The following is a 19,283-nucleotide window of genomic DNA, read 5'->3' as shown; positions in this document are numbered from 1 at the left end:
TTTTGCTTTTAGAGTAGGGATAATTATAGCTATATGAGCAGACTTCCTACAGGTCTTTTGCAAAGATCAAATAAGACAACGCTGCCTATTCACCAGCTGTGTGACCTTTGGCAAGAAAGTTACTTAATATTTCTGAGCCTCAGTTTCCTCATCTGTAAAATGGGGATCACTTGTCACTGCCTACCTTCCAGAGCTGTTGTGAGGTTCACGTGAATGGAAAGTATGTCAAGAACTTTGTATCCAAAAAGCACACTGCATAAATGCCAAGTTATTTTCAGTGAGTAATCATTCTTTCCCTGCCCCACCCCACTTCACTTTCTTGTACAAGAGACTCAGAAATACAGAATCTCATGTTGGAAGACACTAGCTAGTGGCTAGCTAGTCTAATCCATGACCAAAAGAGAATCCCTAATACAACATGACGGAGAAGTAGTCAGCCAGCCTCTTCTTGAATACCCACCGCCTCCCAAGACAGGCCATTCCACTCTGAGGTAGATCAAGTTGTTCCTGACATCAAGTCCAAGTTTGCTTCTTTGCAAACTTTCACCCTATTGCTCCTGGTTCTGCCCTCTGAGGCCAAACAGAAAATGTCCAATCTTGTTTCCACACTGTCCATTCCAAAGGTTTCCCAAGGACCCAGCGCTCCTGATGGCCAGGGCTTGGTCTTGGTAAAATAAAAGCCTGCCATGCAGGAAATAGAAGCCAAAGCAGTGCTGGGAGAATTCTCTAGGAACCAAGACGGAGCTGAGGGTGAGCCCCCTGCCCCCAGGGTGTTCTTTCTTCAGAGCTCACCCAACTGTCCTAAATGAACCTTCTCCTGGTCAGAATACTCACAGAAGTGCCCCCTGGAGGGGACTCCCTTTACTGCCATGAAGAAATCAGCCCTTCATGCCCTAGTGTAGTGGGAGTCTGAGAACATTCTGGGTACTGGGGAAGGCATTCAAAGAGGAGTCAGAAAAAGCAGAGTTTGAATCCCACCTCGGGTATTTACTAGCTGTGAGGCCCTTAGCAAGTTACCTTATTTCTCTGGGCCTCAGTTTCCTCATCTGTGAATTAGGGTGGGGATGGGGGTGAGGGGACTTGATGATCTCTAAAACCCCTCCCAGCTCCAAGTCTATGATCCAGTGGTTTAGGGCTAAAGCAGGACAGCTCATTCGCTACAAAGGTGTTGTGGGTTTTCCAGAAGGAACTTCCTCTTCTTGAGTAGGGAAAGGCAGAGACGGCAAAGATCCTGGTGCTTAGGCCATAGGACAAATGGGTTGGCTATCATGGTCCTTCATTCTGGGCCCCAGAGGTCAGTCAGATCTGGGAGGTCCAGAGGCATCATTCTTCTCCATTCACATTTTGGTCCCTGGAGTGTCTATTCCAGACCAAAGGCAGTCTCAGGCCAGAGGATCCCTTGGAGATGAATGTCTCAGTCTCAGTTTGGCATCTGGCACAATAGATTATTCAGTATCCAATGGATTATTCAAACAAATGATCCATTTAATAAAAAATATATTCAAATATTCCCAGGTAAAAGCAGTTCCGAAAAATAAAAACAGATAAACATTGATGGCAGTGAGAGGCAGTTCCCTACGGTCTCAGGGGCTCCCTGCCAAAGTCTGAAAACCACTAAAACTTCAGCCCACATCTGGGTTCAAGAGCAATCCCCCTGAAGGAAAAGTTAAGCCAAACTTCTCCTGGTCTGCACCATAGCTTCCTTGTTCACACCAGTCCCAGCTGGTATTGTGAGAATATGTAGGGGGGTTGAGGAGGAGGGGTGGTAACTCTCACCTCCCCAGTTCCTGTGGCCAGTATTCTGGCCACAGCAACCAAGGTGGCTCCAGGGTCAATCTGGGGGTCCACATCTGCTCTGTGGTGGCTACAAGATAATCCTATTGTCCAGAGCCTTCTCCAAAACGAACATGACCTCGAAGATCTCTCTGGAACTGGACCAGCTCCCTGGAGTTCTATGAATTAAAAGAGCGTTGGATCTTCTGAGGCATCTCCAGTCCGGCACAAGCCTCACCAGCCCTGCACTCTCTGCAGGGCTGGGCCACAGCATCGCTGATTTTTGTGGGATAGGAGATGGAGCTGGAGGATTCACCATCCCCACATTTGCCTTCCCATGGGCCCCTCCACACTAGTAGTAGATCACGCTGCCAGCCGGTTCCATCTGTGTGCAAGTATGGCACTGAAGAAGACCAACTGGGACCCAAAATGGGAACTACCTCTTTCTCTAGTCACCAGCCACTGCAATTCATAGCAAGTTTTGGGGAGGGGATAGGGAACAGACAGAGGGAGAAAAATTTGGAACTAGAAATCTTATAAATAGTCACAAGCTGCATCCCATTTGTAATCTTCCTGATGTCCCAGCATGCCTGGGCAGCTATCTGACGCCTACTACTGACTGCTGCTTTTCAGCAATCAGTAGCAAGGCAACATGGCCACAAGCTCTAAGCTATGAGATCATGGTTCTAGAACGAGAAAGATTTCAGAACCCTTCTCATTTTACAGAAGAGGAAGCTGAGACCCATGGAAATTGTGACTTGCCAAAAGTCACAAAGATAGCAAGTGTCAAGAGTGGGATTTGAACCCAAAGCCAAGGATCATGTCTTTATTATATTGCTTCTCCAACTGATTCAAACTTGGTTATTCTTTCTGACTTTTCCAACAGGTCCCTCTCCATCTATCTCCTTTTCTGTACCTCCTACTGCTTCCCAAAAGGGGGCATACCCTGAGGCTCAGTCTCCATCCCTTTACTCTGCCTCTGAGTGCTCATTCACTCAGCTTCAACAGTCACTTTTGGGTCCAAAGGCAGACCATCCTTGGACAGTCAGGACTGTGTGCAGCAGGCAGAGCTATGAGGGAAGAGCATTTCAGATAGATGAAGGAGTGTAAGGAAAGACACAGAGGTGAGAAGGCACAAGTGATGGTTGATGGCCCCTTTTTTTTTTTTTTTTTTTGCAGGGCAATGAGGGTTAAGTGACTTGCTCAGGGTCACACAGCTAGTTAAGTGTCAAGTGTCTGAGGCCGGATTTGAACTCAGGTACTCCTGAATCCAGGGCCAGTGCTTTATCCACTACGCCACCTAGCTGCCCCTTGATGGCCCTTTTTGATCAGATAGATTATCATCAGGTGGATTATGCATAGTGGGAAGCAAGCCTAGATGGGCCAGCACTTAGAGGGTCTTGAGTGCCAGGCTAAGGAACCTAAATTCCATTCATAAGGTAGTTCATGGTCATTAAAGATTTTTGAACAAAAGAGTGAAATGACTAGGGCTGTCTGTATTTTAGGAATATTAATCTGGTGGCCAAGAGTAACACAGATTAAAAGCAAGGAGAGATAGATACGGTATAACCAGTTAAGAGGCTACTGGGCAAAGTGAAGACAGACATAATGAGCGTCTACATGACAGAATGGAGAGGAAAAGAAAAAGGCAACAGATATTCTGTAAACAGAATCAGCAGCACTTGGTTACTGATTGGCCATGCATGGAGGAGACAAAAGAGTCCCCACTGACTCTGAGGATTTTGAGCCTGGACTGCTGGGGAAATGATGGAACCATCAATAACAACAACAAAAAGAAAAAGCAGGAGAAGCTGGTCTGGAGGCAGGAAGTGCAGAAAGTCAGGTTTGATTCTGGATGTGCTGCTTGAGACAACTCTAAGAGACCTACAAAGAGATGTTCATCTACCATCTAGAAATGTGAGACCAGAATGGATCGGAGAGAGGCTGAGGTTGGAAGCAGATTTGAAAATCAGCCACAGAAAAGTTATGAGGGTAGATGAGATCACTGAGTGCATGGAGCAAGGGAGGAAGTGAGCCCAGAAGAGGACCCTGGGAAAATGAAGAGAACAGGGGGAAAGGTGAAATGCCTGTAAAGGAGACAGAAAAGTAGCAGCCAGGAAGGAAAGAGGAGAACCTAGAGGCAGGAAGATTGAGGAGAGAGTCTCAAGGAGAGGGTGATCAGTAGATGCTGTCAAGTGCTGCAGAAAGGTCAAGGAAGATGAGGTCTAGGAAAGACCATGTGACTTTGCAAGGAAGAGGCAAGCAGGGACATTAAAGAGAACAGCTCCAGGAGGGTGGTGGAGATGGAAGGAAGACTGCAAAGGGCCAGGACCACAAAGGCAGCACAAGTAGACCACACCTTAGAGAAGTCTGGAATGAGAGGCAAGATGGCCACTCAAGGTGGGAAGCAGAGCTGAGGGACAGGTTCTTAGGCTAAGGGAAATCTGAGCATGTTCATAAGCAGAGGGGGCACCCTTGAAGGTTTAAAAGAAAGAGAACAAGGTGGGAACAGGATGGAGGGCCAACACAAAAAATACCTCAGGGCATACCTGGGAGTCTGCCCATGCCCATGCTCTGATGCTATCTGGCTTAACTCCAGTCTGGAGTAGTCAGCAGCTCCCTCTTATAGGCACATTGCCACTCCCCTAGGAGAGTGTAATTTGTCCTTGCCTGGAGGACATTCTTCCACTCAAAAGATCGAGGTTTACCAAGGAGAAAAACCACCAATGATATCAAGAAGGACTATAATAAACTCATCCAGCCTAGGACCTCGGTCTTCTAGATTTGTGATAAAGCAAAGACCCTCCAGACCAGGGATTCTTAACCCTTTTTGTATCCCAGACCCCTTAGCAATCTGGTAAAGCCTATAGACCCTTTCTCAGAATGTTTTTCAATGCACAAAATAAAATATATAGGATTACTAAAGAAACGAATTATGTTATGTTACAGTTATAAAAATATTTTCAAAAAACAAATGTAGGGATCTTAGGTTAAGAAGCCCTGCTCTAGACCATCAACAATAATCCAAGACACCCAACCATGGAGAATCGGCCTAGGGAACCCATGCAGACCCAATAGGAGCTGGTAGTCCCTTGCTAACTCTAACAATCTGAATCTTTACAATTCCAGTGTGGTTTACCTTAATCCAGGGACCTCCTGGATGGTGAGGATATCTTGGCCTGGAGGTAGGGAATTAGGATTGCTAACGACAGCTGGCAATGTTACTGACTTGGTCTCTGCTGGCTGCCCGGTCTTCAAGATGGAAGGGATCAGGGAGCTTCCCAGAGATCTCCTCATCTTCTCATCCTTGCAATGCAGGTACTGAAGGGATATCTGTACCTGGAAACAGCACCCAGAGAGGAAGTTAAAGTCTAGCCATTTCTTCTCACTTCGACTCTTGCAAAGATCTGCCATTTTGATAGCATGGGATTCTCCATGGATGCAGAGCATAGCTCTTCCCGCCTTGGTATTTAGTTATCATGAGTTGATGTGGCCAAACCCCTCCCCCAAAAAATTCCATCCATCAGCTGGTGGTCAGCCTTTTGGTGATGAGTCCCTTCAAACTGAGCTAGGCTACTCCTCAAATGACATGCACTTACATTCAAGCCTTCCAGACTTCAAACTCCTGCCAGAGCTTGGCCTCAGCTCTAGTCTTTGAGAACCTAGGGTTACCCCAACACCAGGATGAGGCATGAGAGGGAGATTAAGATGGAGGAAATCCCATAGAGAAATATGAAGATTAGGACACTAATGTCCCAAGGAACATTCCACCCCACCTTCCCCCTCCTGTGGCTGCTCTGGGTAAAGAACTATGAAAGGGGGCAGCTAGGTGGCGCAGTGGTAAAGCGCCTGCCCTGAATTCAGGAGTACCTGAGTTCAAATCCGGCCTCAGACACTTAACACTTACTAGCTGTGTGACCCTGGGCAAGTCATTTAACCCTAATTGCCTCACTAAAAAAAAACACTATCAAAAACCAACATTGGCCCTGAGGCCAATGCAGCAGGATCACCCCCTGAACAGCTTCCTTTGTGGCCATCTTGAAACCATCCCACTTCCTTATTCCTCCAACTCAGAAAGCCACTAAGTCAAACTCCTCTTCCTTCTTCCTTCCCATTTCAAAGAATCATAGAATTTTAGACCCGAGAAAGCCAGTGAGGAAGGGATCTTCACCGTGCGCCTGTGTCCTAGGAGATTATGTGTTCAGGAACCTATGTGTCCCTAAGCAAGGAACATTATTAATATTATTAGCTTACAGTAATAATACTACTAATAATAGCTAATATAATAATATTGTAAAGATAATTGTTTACTGATATAATTATATCATTAGTTATATAATTACTAATATAGTAATACTAATAGCTACTATTAATAATAGCTACCAAAATTTCTATAGACCTTTGAAGTTTATAAAATGCTTGACATCATCCTCATCTTTCTCTGCCTTTGCTTTTTTCTCCTCTTCATCTTCCTTCTTTTTCTCCTCCTAATCATTCTCCTTTTCCTTCTCTTCTTCAAAATCATCATCACCAGAGTACTTAAAGGTTTGCAAAGTGCTTTCCATATGTTATCTCATTTGATTACCTACAGGATCCCATTTGTTCCTCACAACAGCACTGTGAGGTGGCTACTCCTATTATTGCTGTTGTACAGGTGAGAAGACTGAGGTCTAAGGAGGTAAAGTGATTTGCCCAAGGTCTTATAGACAGTGAGGCAGGATGCAAACCTGGATCTTCCTGACCTCAAGGCCATCACCCCAATTTCCCACTCCATGCTGCCCCCTAATTTCTTCCTTTGGGTCTTGCTTTCCTCATCTGAAAAATGAGGAGATTAGACTGGGTGACCACCCCTAAATCTAAGCTCCTACAGATTACCTCATCCCCAAGACAATCCTCATTTTCCCCTTGCTGAACTGTGTCTGGCATGGTCCCAAAAAAGTTTAACCTAAAATGGGCATCCATTAGGCAATCAACAAGCATTTATTAAGTGCCTATGTGGAAACTTTAGAAAAAATGGCCACTTCATGCCTTTCTCTGTGATAAAAATGACTAAATGTCTTCCTCTGCTGGAAATCACATTTGTATTAGAGAAGGGCTGTCTCAGATGGTTCTTTTTATTCCTGACAAACATTTATCACTTCAAACTTTTCCTCCTATAGATGAAGAAACCAAAGGCCAGATGCAAAGTGACTTGACCAAGGTCCCATGGCCAGTTGGTCCTAGATAGAGTTAGGAGTAGAAGCCAGGCATCCTGACTCCCAGGCCAGTGCTCCTCTCTCCAGCTGAGGTTGTCTGGTCTTTAAATTTGGATCTTCTGTTACTGCTACTCTTACTCCTGTGTTACTATGCTAAATGATGAATATGGAGAATATAAAGAAATAGAGAAAAGCACATATGAAGTGATACGGAGCAAACTAATTGCATACACCGCAATAATAAACATGGAAGAAAAATATAAGGGGCCCCAGGAGGGTACATGATGCTACCGTTGGTAAGTCATCAGAGTTGGTATATGATTATTTTTCCCCTTTTAGCAAACTAGAAATCATTTGGAACTTATAGGTTTGTGTATGATTTTATTTTTTGTATTGTTTGATTTTACTATGGTTTTTAATTTTATAATGAATATTTTTAAATTAGGAAAAAAAAAAACCTTGGACCTTGTAGAAAACAGGAACTATAATCTCTTTGAATTTACTTTTATAGAACATCAGGCCTGATTCCCCCCCTTCCTCCCCCTCCTCACCCATACACACATGACACCACCTTGTATTGTTTCAGGGATATGATCTATTCCTGGTCTGTGAGAATGTGATACAGCCTGAATTTGAGTCAAAGAACTGAGCTTCAAATCCTAGTTCAGTCACCACCTGTGAGACGTTGGATAAGTCACTGAATCTAGCTGGGTTTTCTCAACAATAAAATGAAAGATTTGGAATAGATGGCCTCTAAGGTTCTTTTCAGATGTCAATTTCATGATCCGATAATTTGACCACCTGAAAAAAAAATGACTAAAAATACAGATTCTTTATGCCCAAAATGGACCCGGTTAAATTGTGCTAAAAGCTATATCTTAGAAATTCCCCTGGCTGTGGTAGGGATCAGGCAAATCCAGACAGCAGCTGTTAAGAAAGAATATGCAAGAAATGGGGCTGATGCCCAGAAACAGTGTATAGGTGCTGAGGTTGCCCATTCAGCAATCCATTTCACCACTTGGTCAGGTAAGCTGAAAGTTTTCAGGTAAGGATCCACTGAGAACAGGTCCTGTGTTTGAGACTGGACACAGATGGGAAGGTAGGCAAAGGCTGGATTGGAACAATCAAGCAATGTGAGACTAGGGGAGGTTGTGGCAGGAACTGACCAAGGGCAGCCTGGGACCAAGGAACTGAAGAAGGTAGCAAGGCAGATGCCAGGTTGAGATCAGATGCCGAAGCTAGAATCTCTAGAGCAGAAGGGCAAAGTGTGCCAACAAAGGCTTAGCCGACAAGCACCGCCTTTAAATAGGGGCAGCCTCACCCTGGCTAAAGCACCCAGGCTATATCCTCAGTAGTCAATCAATCAATCAGCAAACATTTATCAACCCCCTGCTGTGTGTTGGGCATCATGCTAAATGCTAGGAATACAAAGACAAAGATGAAACAGCCCCTACCCTCAAGGATCTTATAGTCTATCAGAAACAATACATACATATATAAGTATCCCTAAGTGCCTCTAATGAGGCCTGAAAGGACTTGACTTCCTCAGGTCCTTGGGTTAAATGAGATCCAATTCATCTCCTGGGATCAAGACAGGTGAGATATATAATGAGTTTTTACCATGGCCCTGACACCTTTTTTCCATTCTATTTATTCAGTCTAGGTCTTGCCAACTTCAGGTCGGGCACTCTTATCACCTTCACGCTGCCTTCTCTGGGCCTCAGTTTCCTCCTCTGCAAAATGAGGGGACTGAATGTGATAGCCTCTAAAGTGTCTGGCCATCCCTAAATCTAAGCTCCTGTGGATTGCCTCATCCCCAAGGGCATCCTCATTTTCTCATTGCTGAACTGCTTCTGGCATGGCCCCACAAAAATTTGCCCCAAGATGAGCACCCATTAGTCAATCAACAAACATTTATTAAGTGCCTACATGGAAACTTTAGGAAGAAGTCTACTTCATGCCTTTCTCAACAGTAAGAATGATTAACATGTCTTCTCCTGTTGGAACTCACATTTGTAGAAGAGAAGGGCTGGCTCAGACAGAGTTATTTTTATTACTGACAAATATTTTTCAGATTAAATGCAGTACAAATGGCAGATAAACCTAGCATCCAAAATGGCAAAATCTTTCTCTATAGAGTTTCAGACTCTAAAATCCCTGGGCCTTTAAACTGATCTTAAGCGCCCCCATAGACATGAGCCCAGTCTGGTCATGTGTAGGTGGCTCAGTGGATAGAGCACTGGCCCTGAAGTCAAGAAAGAGGACTTGAGTTCACTTAACCCCAATTGCCTTCAACATCCAGGACCATCTCCCATTGTCCTGAGATATATATATACACACACATATATATATGTGTATATATGTATGTATATATGTATATGTATATATGTGTGTGCGTGTATACACATGCATACATGCATACATGTATGTGTGTGTGTGTGTGTGTATCTTGCCGCTGGACCCAGATGGCTCTGGAGGAAAGAGTAAGGTTGGTGACCTTGCACAGCCCTCCCTCACTTAAATCCACTTCAGTACAAGTCATGATATCACCCTGATGTTATGGTCCTCTTCAAGAATGAAGGACAAACAACAAGCAGAAGGCAGGTAGAAGAGAGAAGTGGATGATTTTCCCTCCCACTTGGCATTGGTTGTTTTTTGGTGGGGCAATTGGGGTTAAGTGACTTGCCCAGGGTCACACAGCTAGTTAAGTGTCAAGTATCTGAGGCTGGATTTGAACTCAGGTCCTCCTGAATCCAGAGCTGGTGCTTTATCCACTGCGCCACCTAGCTGCCCCCTCCCACTTGGCATTGACAACGGATCAAACTAACACCTTTTGTCAAAGCTTTCAGTTCATGTTACCTGTTAAGGCTCAAGTGTCCCTTCCTTGGAAAAGTTTTGATGAAACTGGTTGTTGTTGGCCTCTTGAGGCACTTTGAATTTGTCTGTATCTGAGAACATGTACCTCCCCTGTGAAAGGTAAACTTCTTGAAAGCAGGGACTATCTATCTCATTTTTACATTTATATCCCTAGTGTATGGTACAGTGCCTGGCATACTGTGGGTGCCTAATAAATGCATGTTGTATGGTTGATTGATGATAGGTCACATCCACCCCATTAGGGTGGATAGACAGAGAAACCTGCTGCTGTATTAGTTAGTAGAAGACATTTGCTCTATGAAGAAATGAATAGGTGTTGCAAACTTAGAATGGTAGGTCACACATTACCTCTTGTGTGGCTGGAGTTGCCTTTGGCTGGGCCTTGGTATTCCCCTGTGTGCTGGGGCCATTCTCCAGGGACCCTTTGATCTCTGGGGTGGTGGGAATGCTCTGGATGGGAGGCATGGGCCGGGAAGCCATCAGTAGTCTCTGAGCGGTGGATCGGGGGATGGCACTCTTCAAGGAAGTACCCTTAGTAACTCCTCCAGGATCCAAGAAGGCTGGAGAGGAAATGAACGGAAGGTCATAGGAAAGGGGATGTCTTTGTCAGAGGTACTTTCCTTGAGAAAGCTAGCATGGGCCTCAGAAAAGTTCCTTAAGGGCAGCAACTGTTTGGTTTTTATCTTGGTCTCCAAGCTCCTAGTGCAGTACCAGACATAGAGTAGGCACTTAATAAATGCTTTTGCCATCAGTCCATCAACAAGCATTTGGGGGGGGGGGCAGGCAATTGGGGTTAAGTGACTTGCCCAGGGTCACACAGCTAGTAAGTGTTAAGCCTCCTGACTCCAGGGCTGGTGCTCTCTATCCACTCTACCAGCTAGCTGCCCCTCAACAAGCATTTATTAAGCATCGTGTCAGACACCAGACCAGGCACTGGAGATACAAAGACAAAAGTGAGAAAATCTTTGTTCTTAAGGGAATTATGGTCCACTGGGAGGATGCAACATATTAATAGATGATGATGATGATGACCATAATAGAATTTACAGGACCACACAAAGGACTTTACATGTGTCACCTCACCTGATCCTCCCAACAACCCTGGGAGACAGGTGTTTGATTGACATCATTTCCTTTTACAAATGAAGGAACTGAGGTTGAGAGGGTAAGTGATTTGCCTGGGATCCCCTAGCTAGTATCAGAGGAAGGATTTAAATGCAGGTCTTTCTGATTCCAAGTCTGCAGCTCTGTCCACTGCCTACCCAACTAAATAAAGGCTATGGAGTAAATAGAGTGATCAGGGTTGGAGCACTGACGATTTGGAGAAGGACATGTTCTTTCTGTCTTTTTTCTTTTATATACTTGGGGGGGCGGGGCAATGAGGGTTAAGTGACTTGCCCAGGGTCACACAGCCAGGAAGTATCAAGTGTCTAAGGCCAGGTTTGAACTCAGGTCCTCCTGAATCCAAGGCTAGTGCTTTATCCACTGCACCACCTAGCTGCCCCAGGACGTGTTCTTTCTAAGGAGATGACTTTTGAATGAGGTGAGCTAAGGCTTCCAGGAGGCAGAGGGGAGAAAGGAGGGAATTGTAGGCAAAGGGAACACTGGACGAAGTTATGGATACAGGCCACGAAATATCATGTGTTCCAAAGGGGAGGCAGGCCTGCTGGAAGGAAGGGGGGAAAGAGAAAGGGAAGGGAAAGAGTATTTATTAGGTGCCCAGCATGTGCCAGTTTCTGAGGGCAGGGACTGGTTCATTTTTGTCTTTGCATTTCCAGTATCTAGCACATGGGAGCTTGTTGCATCTGTTGACTGACTAAGTGAGTGAGTGGACTGATAAACTGAACCTGAGCTTAAGAGGGCCTCTGCTGGTCAGCTCCACAGCAGGCTTCCTCCAGGGCAGGGATACTCAGGGAAAGGGATTTGATTTTCCTTGGCCTGCTAACCATTTGAGTGTTGTTGCTTGGATTCACTCTGACAGCAGGACAAAGGTCTGATCTGCCAGAACCTGAGGGACCCACAGTCAGTCTGTCAATTAATAAGCATTTATTAAGTGCTTACTATGTGCTTACTATGTGCTGGGCACTGTGCCAAGCTCTGGGGTAAAAAAAAAAAAGGCAAAGACATGGTCCCTGCCCTCAGGGAATTCACAGTCTAATGAGGGAAACAGCAGGTCAACAACTACATGTTGAAGATATACAATACAGAGCATTTAAAAGAAGGTCCCCACAGCGGGAAGGATAGACCATTTTCCTGCCCAGTGAGGAAGGGAGAACAGAGGATGACATTCACTCCTAGAATGGTCAGCACCAACAAGAATCCCCTGGATTTGGAGAGGCCCTTTCTCCCAGAGAACTCAAAGCCCCTTTTACTCACATCAGCAGGGCAGTTTTAATAAAAGAGCACTAGATTTAGAGACAGAAGATTTGAGCTCGAATACTATGATACCCTACATGACCTTGGACAAGTCATTTACCTTCTCTGGGCCTCTGTTTCATCATTTTGTCATGGGGCCCAGAGTATCCCAGAACTTCTCTGGGGCACATCAAGGAATCTTGTCCTTGAGAAACTAAACCAGAGGACAGATACACCTAGAGAGATAAGCAAGAACCAGATCGGACTGAACTAGCTTCCGGACCTCTACCCTTCATTCTGGTCTCCCTTACCCCTGGGGAGATAAATTTGGGTGTGGCTGCTGCCTTTGTATCCGGAAGAGAGAAATGGCTTGAAAGATCCATAGCCACCCCTCACCCAATTCCCCCAGCTACCACCAGTGGGGGATGGTCCTCCCTCACTAAAGGAACTTTCCACAGTCAAATGGTCACCCCCTCCCCCCATCAGTCCTCTATAAAAGTACCTGCCAGTCTCCTGCTTGAGGAGATTGGTACCTCAGAGTCACATGCTTTGTGCCATACCTTTCTCCCCATGAGAAGTCCAAAGATTTCTTTCATGATTTCCCTCCCCCCCTTCCCTTGCCCCTAAATAAACTACCATCTTATTCTAACTGCTTTTGTGTGCAAGAGGGTGTAATTCTTTTTTTTTTTGAGGCAATTGGGGTTAAGTGACTTGCCCAGGGTCACACAGCTAGTAAATGTCAAGTGTCTGAGGCCAGATTTGAACTCAGGTACTCCTGACTCCAGGCCTGGTGCTTTATCCACTGTGCCACCTAGCCGCCCCCAGGTGTAATTCTTTAAAGAAGAATTCCTAAGAGCCCCTACCCCTACCCCTAACCCAAACCCTTACCCCATTTTCCCCCCATAACAATTTGTATAATAAAAAACACTGGATTAAGTGGACTCTAAAATCCTATGACCCTGCAATCCTTGGGCTCTACCCACTTGGCTACTTCCCCAGAATTCTAGCCAGGCCTAAGTTAGGACTGGACACTGGAGCTGGGCCCCTGGCCACTGGAATCAACCAGTGTAACATTTATGGCAGAACCTATATACAACCGACCCCTCTGTCCACTGTTGCTCTTTCCTGATCCCAGGATTCTTGTGGCTTCCTCTGTTTTTCCTCTCCCAGGAAGCCTCAAAGGACTCTGACCTCAAGCTATTGGAGCTAAAAGAGACTTTAGAGGCCCCCCCCCCAGCCTACATCCACCCCCCACCCCCCATTTTACAGATAAGGTAGGCAAGGCCCAGAGAAGGGAAATAAGTTGTCCAGGCTCACCCAGCAGCAGAGCTCAGCCTAAAATCTGCCTCTCTGATTCCTGTTCTGCACTCTCTTGGGAGGAGAACCACTGGGCTCACCTCGGGGAGAAACAGACAGTCCCTCAGAGAGTCTCCTCTTCTTTAGCTTGTCCTTGATTTGGGTGGTCTCCAGGGCTGCGCTACTAGCCTCCATCTCCCGGACAGTGGCAGGCAGGAGAGGGTGGGGCCCTGGAGAGAGACCCTCTACCGTCTTTGCATGGCCGTTCCTGGACTGCCAGCCCTTGGAGGCAAGACTGGCCTTGAGGCTGGTCAGGTCTCCATTTCTGCCCCACACCGGTGACTGCTTCTCCATCTGGACTTTCAGCATGGACTGGGGAGAGGCTGGAGGCAGACAAAACAGGATGACTGAGTCACCTTGGCCCAAGTCCAGCAAAGTATCAGGGGCAAAGAAAATGTTTCCTTGCTGCTGCTGCTGTAAAACTGAAGATAATCTAAAAATGAGCTCCAAATATAGTTTTAGAATACTGTCAGAAAGTAGAATGAAGTAAGCAGAATCATATATATATATATATATATATATGTATGTGTGTATGTATGTATATATGTGTGTATGCATGTATATATGCCTACATATATACACATGTGTATAGGTAGATAGTCATATATACACACACACACATATATATATACATATACACACACACACACACACACACACAGTAACTACAACAATGTAAATTATAGTTAGACAAGCCTTTAAAAAAAGAGGGAATAAAGGCTGCATAATTTTAATTAGGAAGCTTGGCCTCAGAGAAGAGAGCAGAAAATATGCCTCCCTCCTTTCTTTGCAGCCATGGTAGCCTATGGACTTGGAACATTGCATATACTGTTAGATAATTAATATGTTTATTAGTTTTACTGAAAAGCTTCCCGCCCCCTTCCCCCCTTTTTCTTTTAAAAGCTTCATTACAAAGGATAGTTTGCTGGGTAGGGAAAGGGAGAGGGTTATAGTAATAACAATAGCTAGTACTTACAGAACCCTTCAAGTGCTTTACAAATATTATCTCATTTTATCCTCACAACAACTCTGGGAGGCAGGTGCTATCACTTTCCTCTTTTTATAGATGAGGAAAATGAGGCACACGGAGGTTAAGTGACTTGCCCAGGGTCATCCAACTAGTGTCTGAGGCCAGGTTTGACCTCGGGTCTTCCTGACTCCAGCTGTCTCATTCATTCATAAATGAAAGTGATTGAGAAACAAAAGACACCCCTAAAAAATTTAAATGCTTAAAGAAGGCAGTCACACACCCAGATCTGCACTCACTGGCTTCTCATGCCTGGTCTAAATAAGCTTCAGCCCTATAGCAGGTGATGCTGAATAAGCAGTACCCAGAAGGAAAATCTAGATTGTTGGACTTAGATAATAGTAATTAATGGCTGGTTGGGTGTGTATATATATATAAACACATACAGATGTATTTTGTATTCGGTGTGTACGCATGCACATACTCAACCATCATTATACACATGCATGTGTGGCTTGTGTATAAACACACACACGTATAGATGTACAGGTATGTGTTTATACACACTCTCTCTCTTCCTATACCCTGGACAACATTTTATTTCGCTCTGATTCACCGTGTTGGGGCCCATCCCACCCTCACCTTCTCCTGTCCATCGGCCTCCATAGTCCTGCAGGCTTGCGTTGATGCTTCCATTGGGGAAGCCAGATCTGGCGCTGGATCGGGGGATGCTGCCACAGTATATTGCTACAGGAACCCGGAACTTGGCTGGAAACAAGGCAAGGGGAGTGGGTTTTAACACCTATGGGGATATCGACTAGAGAAAGAAAAATGGAGAGGGCTGGCACCATGCCACTGGGCAGGGGCTGAGGTTCAGGTCCCCCTCTGAAACCCAGAGCCAACTTAGCCAGTGGCTGTGAGAAAAATCCAGACAGAACTCTGTGCCTGTGAACTATGAGGAGCACGCAGAGGAGCCCAAATGCTGCAGAAGGGGGATCGAGTAGGTGAAATTTGCTTTGATTTGTTTTGTACATATCCTGTATGTTCCTATCCATGTACTTGCTCACCCTTAGAATTCAGCCTCCTAAGAATGGAGGCTATTTCATTTTTTTTTTTTTGTACACCAGCCCCTAGCACAGTGCCTGGCCCTGAGAACCCTTTTAATAAATGCTTGTTGATTGACACACACCTTTGATCCAGGTGACCGAATCAAATATGTTATGGGGGAAAATGGGGTATGGGGTTTGGGGTAGGGGCTTGAGGTCCTTACGAATTCCTCTTTAAAGAATTACACCCTCTTGCACACAGAAGCAGTTAAAATAAGATGGTAGTTTATTTAGGGGCAAGGGAAGGGAGGGGAAGGGGAACCATGAAAGAAATCCTTAGACTTCTCATGGGGAGAGAGGTATGGAACAAAGCATGTGGCTCTGAGGTACCAATCTCCTCGAGCCGGAGACTGGCAGGTATTTTTATAGAGGACAGATGAGGGGAGGGGGTGACCATTTGACTGTGGAAAGTTCCTTTAGTGAGGGAGGACCATCCCCCACTGGTGGTAGCTGGGGGAATTGGGTGAGGGATGGAGGACCATCCCCCACTGTTAGTGACTAGAGGAATTGAGTGAGGGGTGGCTATGGATCTCTCAAGCCATCTCTCTCTCCTGGACACAAAGGCAGCAGCCACACCCAAATTTATCTCCCCAGGGGTAAGGGAGACCAGAATGAAGGGTGGAGGTCATGAAGCTAGCTCAGTCCAATCTCTCTAGGTGTATCTGTCCTCTGGTTTAGTTTCTCAAGGAGAAGATACCTTGATGTGCCCCAGAGAACTTCTGGGGTGCTCTGGGCCCCATGACAAAATATATGTGTCAACCAACAAGCATTTCTTAAGAGGGTACACTGGGCCAGGCACTGTGGATAGCCTCTCCCCATATTCTAAGATTTCATACCCATCTCCCAATGCCCCATGGGTGCTAGAGCTAGACTGAGCTTAGAGATCTAGTCCAATCTCCTAAGGCTCAGAGAGGTTAAGAGACTTGTCCAGGGTCACCCAGCTGCCCACCAACAGTTCCCCTGATTTATAGGGCAGTTTCCTTTCCAGGATACCATTCAACCTCTGCTACTGTTATAAGGGAAGGAAGAGATACTTGGCACAAGCTGAGGACTTAACCTAACACCCAGCCCACCCTGATCAAGGGGAGGAGGCAGAGCACTTACTCCCCCTGGGAGACCCCCCCCTTTCCCCCTGGGAGTTTGTTACCTGTAGTGAAATCATCATGTGTGGCCATGTCTGAGAGCGCAGGACTGTGCAAAGGCTTTTGGCCAGCAGAAGCTACTCATTGGGCATCTGGCCACAAGGGCCTGGGTGGTCACTGAGGTTTCCAACCTGTGACATCTGGCAGCCTACACTGGAGAGGAAAAAAGAATACCCTGCTTACATAAAAAGAACCAAAATCCCTCCTTAATATGGGGCTCTGAGCTGGCCAGCCCCACTAAGCTCCAGGGTGTGCAGGGGCCTGAGGACTGACTTCCTGCCAATGGTCAAGGGCCAGAAAACGGAGCTGTGTGTGTGTGTGTGTGTGTGTGTGTGTGTGTGTGTGTGTGTGTGTGTGAAAGAAGCTCAGCTCCAAAGTGCCAGATGCATCCAACCCTTTGGGAGAGCTTTTCAATGCCACAGGACTTAGAACTTGGTATAAACCTGAAGGAATAGCTCAAGTCCAGTGGATGAATCAACCCAGCCAGTTGTCAGGCCCCTGGCATTGGTAAAGTCAGACAGGGGCCTTTGCCACGATAGATACTGAATCATGAGCTGTCTCTTAAGGACTCCAGCACATCACACACAGCCCTCTCCTCCAGAAACAGCCACCAGCAGCTATATACAAAAAAGGGGGGTGGGGTGGTTTCTCTTTAAGAAACACATGAAATTCAACAATTCAAATCAAAAAGTATTTATCAAGTACCTATGATGTGCCTGGTCCTGTGCAAAGTTTTGAAGTATTGAGTATACAAAGACCAAAATAAAATGGTCCCTTGACCTCCAGCTCACATACTAACAGGGGGGGGGGGGAATGAATAGAGATGAGAAAATGTGAAATATGTGAAATAAATACAAACTCATTTCAGGGGAAGGAGCGGCGATGGGGGTGCACCAAAAGAAAAAGGGAGGACTTGTGATAAGCCTTGAAGGAAGTTCAGGAATTCCAAGAAGGGGAGGTGAGAAGAGAGAGTGTGCCAGGCATGGGGTGGGGTGTGGGGGACCTGGCTTTGAAAAGACACACATGGGGGCAGCTAGGTGGCTCAGTAGAGAAAGCACCAGCCCTGGATTCAGGAGGACCTGAGTTCAAAACTGGCCTCAGACACTTGACACTAGCTGTGTGACCCTAGGCAAGTCACTTATATTCAGAGAGGTGGGAAGGGAACTAGCATTTATTAAACACCTACTATGTGCCAGGTGGGCTGCTAGGTGGCACAGTGGATAGATTGCTGGGCCTGGAATCAGGAAAACTCATCTTCCCGAGTTCAAATGTGGCCTCAGACATTTATTAGCTGTGTGACCTTGATTAAGTCACTTAACCCTATTTACCTCAATTTCCTCATCTGTAAAATGAGCTGGAGAAAGAAATGGCAAATGACTCCAGTATCTTTGCCAAGAAAACAACTGAACAACATGTGCCAGGCACTACACAAAGTGCTTTATAAACATCACCTCCTTTTAGGGAGCAGTAACATGCAATCAGTCTGGAAAGACAGGCTGGAATCAGTCTCTGAGGAACGTTGACACTATCAGCATTTGCTAGGAAGTTTAACCTTAGTAAATCACCCATCATGATGAGAAGAATGAGAGTTTAGAAATCACTAGCGAATATTTGATCTTCTTGCTAAGTGAGAGATATGAAAAACACTGAGGGGAAGTACTGCCTTGTACCATAAACTTGGAAGGAAAATGGTTAGACATTATGATGAGTGTTGCCTCAAAAAATGTTGAGAGAATCTGGAATAAGAAACAAATTTAAAGGAAGCTTGGAAAGAGACTCAGTTGGGCCAGTTCATTTCATGAGTATTTATAGACAAAACTAGAAGCATGATGAACAGACAAAAATTTAAGAGATCTGTAAAGATTTCAGTAACAAATTCATTTCTCCATCAAAAAAAGGTGTCCAGACAACCACAAATCCAAAGGATCCAGGATGAAATATGCTATCTACCTCCAGGTAGAAAGGTGATGGACTCAGAGGGCAGTTTGAAGCATATTTTCTTTTCTTTCTTGTTTTTTTTTTTCTTTTTTGGGGGGGAGGGGATTACGGGGGAGGCATGGCCAATGTGAAGATTTATTTTGCTCACCTATATATTTGTAACAGTTTTGTTTTTCTTGCCTTCTCAAATAGGTGGGGGGGGGAGGAGGGAGGAAGAGAATTCAGAACTGGAAATAAAGTAAAATTGAATTTTTTTTAAAGTATCCAAGAATATTAATAACTAGTGACCTTTATGCTAGCTTCCACATCTCTATAAAATTTTTATGAGAGTAATTTTCACAAAAATACTGGGAACATATACAAGAAGGGAATAGAGAGGCGTTCACAGTTAATAATTGAGAACAGGTCACATCTACATTTTATGTTCTATAGCGGTCACACAATTACTTGAAAGGTTGACAGAATACAAGATTCCACTATGCTTATTGGTTGTTCATGATAAAAAATTCATTTGATTCAGTAGAACAAAATGTGGCCTTAAATGCTCTTCTCCAACAACATGCTGCCCATGTAT

At 45.3% G+C, this 19,283-nt stretch overlaps 1 protein-coding gene across 1 annotated transcript in view; it reads right to left on the bottom strand.

Annotated features, from left to right (window-relative positions):
• TOGARAM2 (TOG array regulator of axonemal microtubules 2) overlaps positions 1 to 19,283 on the bottom strand; it is a 99,526-nt gene that overhangs the window by 59,040 nt on the left and 21,203 nt on the right. The window contains exons 4-8 of the mRNA XM_043986703.1: positions 16,777 to 16,924; positions 15,166 to 15,291; positions 13,598 to 13,879; positions 10,194 to 10,405; positions 4,913 to 5,112 (exon numbers count right to left, since the gene is read on the bottom strand). Of these exons, the coding sequence (XP_043842638.1) occupies positions 4,913 to 5,112; positions 10,194 to 10,405; positions 13,598 to 13,879; positions 15,166 to 15,291; positions 16,777 to 16,804 (848 nt within the window). The 5' untranslated portion in view covers positions 16,805 to 16,924. The remainder of the gene's footprint in view (positions 1 to 4,912; positions 5,113 to 10,193; positions 10,406 to 13,597; positions 13,880 to 15,165; positions 15,292 to 16,776; positions 16,925 to 19,283) is intronic.

This window comes from Dromiciops gliroides, chromosome 2, assembly GCF_019393635.1.
Source record: "Dromiciops gliroides isolate mDroGli1 chromosome 2, mDroGli1.pri, whole genome shotgun sequence".
NCBI classification, from domain to species: domain Eukaryota; kingdom Metazoa; phylum Chordata; class Mammalia; order Microbiotheria; family Microbiotheriidae; genus Dromiciops; species Dromiciops gliroides.
The sequence above is the reverse complement of the archived record's forward strand: the minus strand, read 5'-3'. Positions and strand labels throughout refer to the sequence as shown.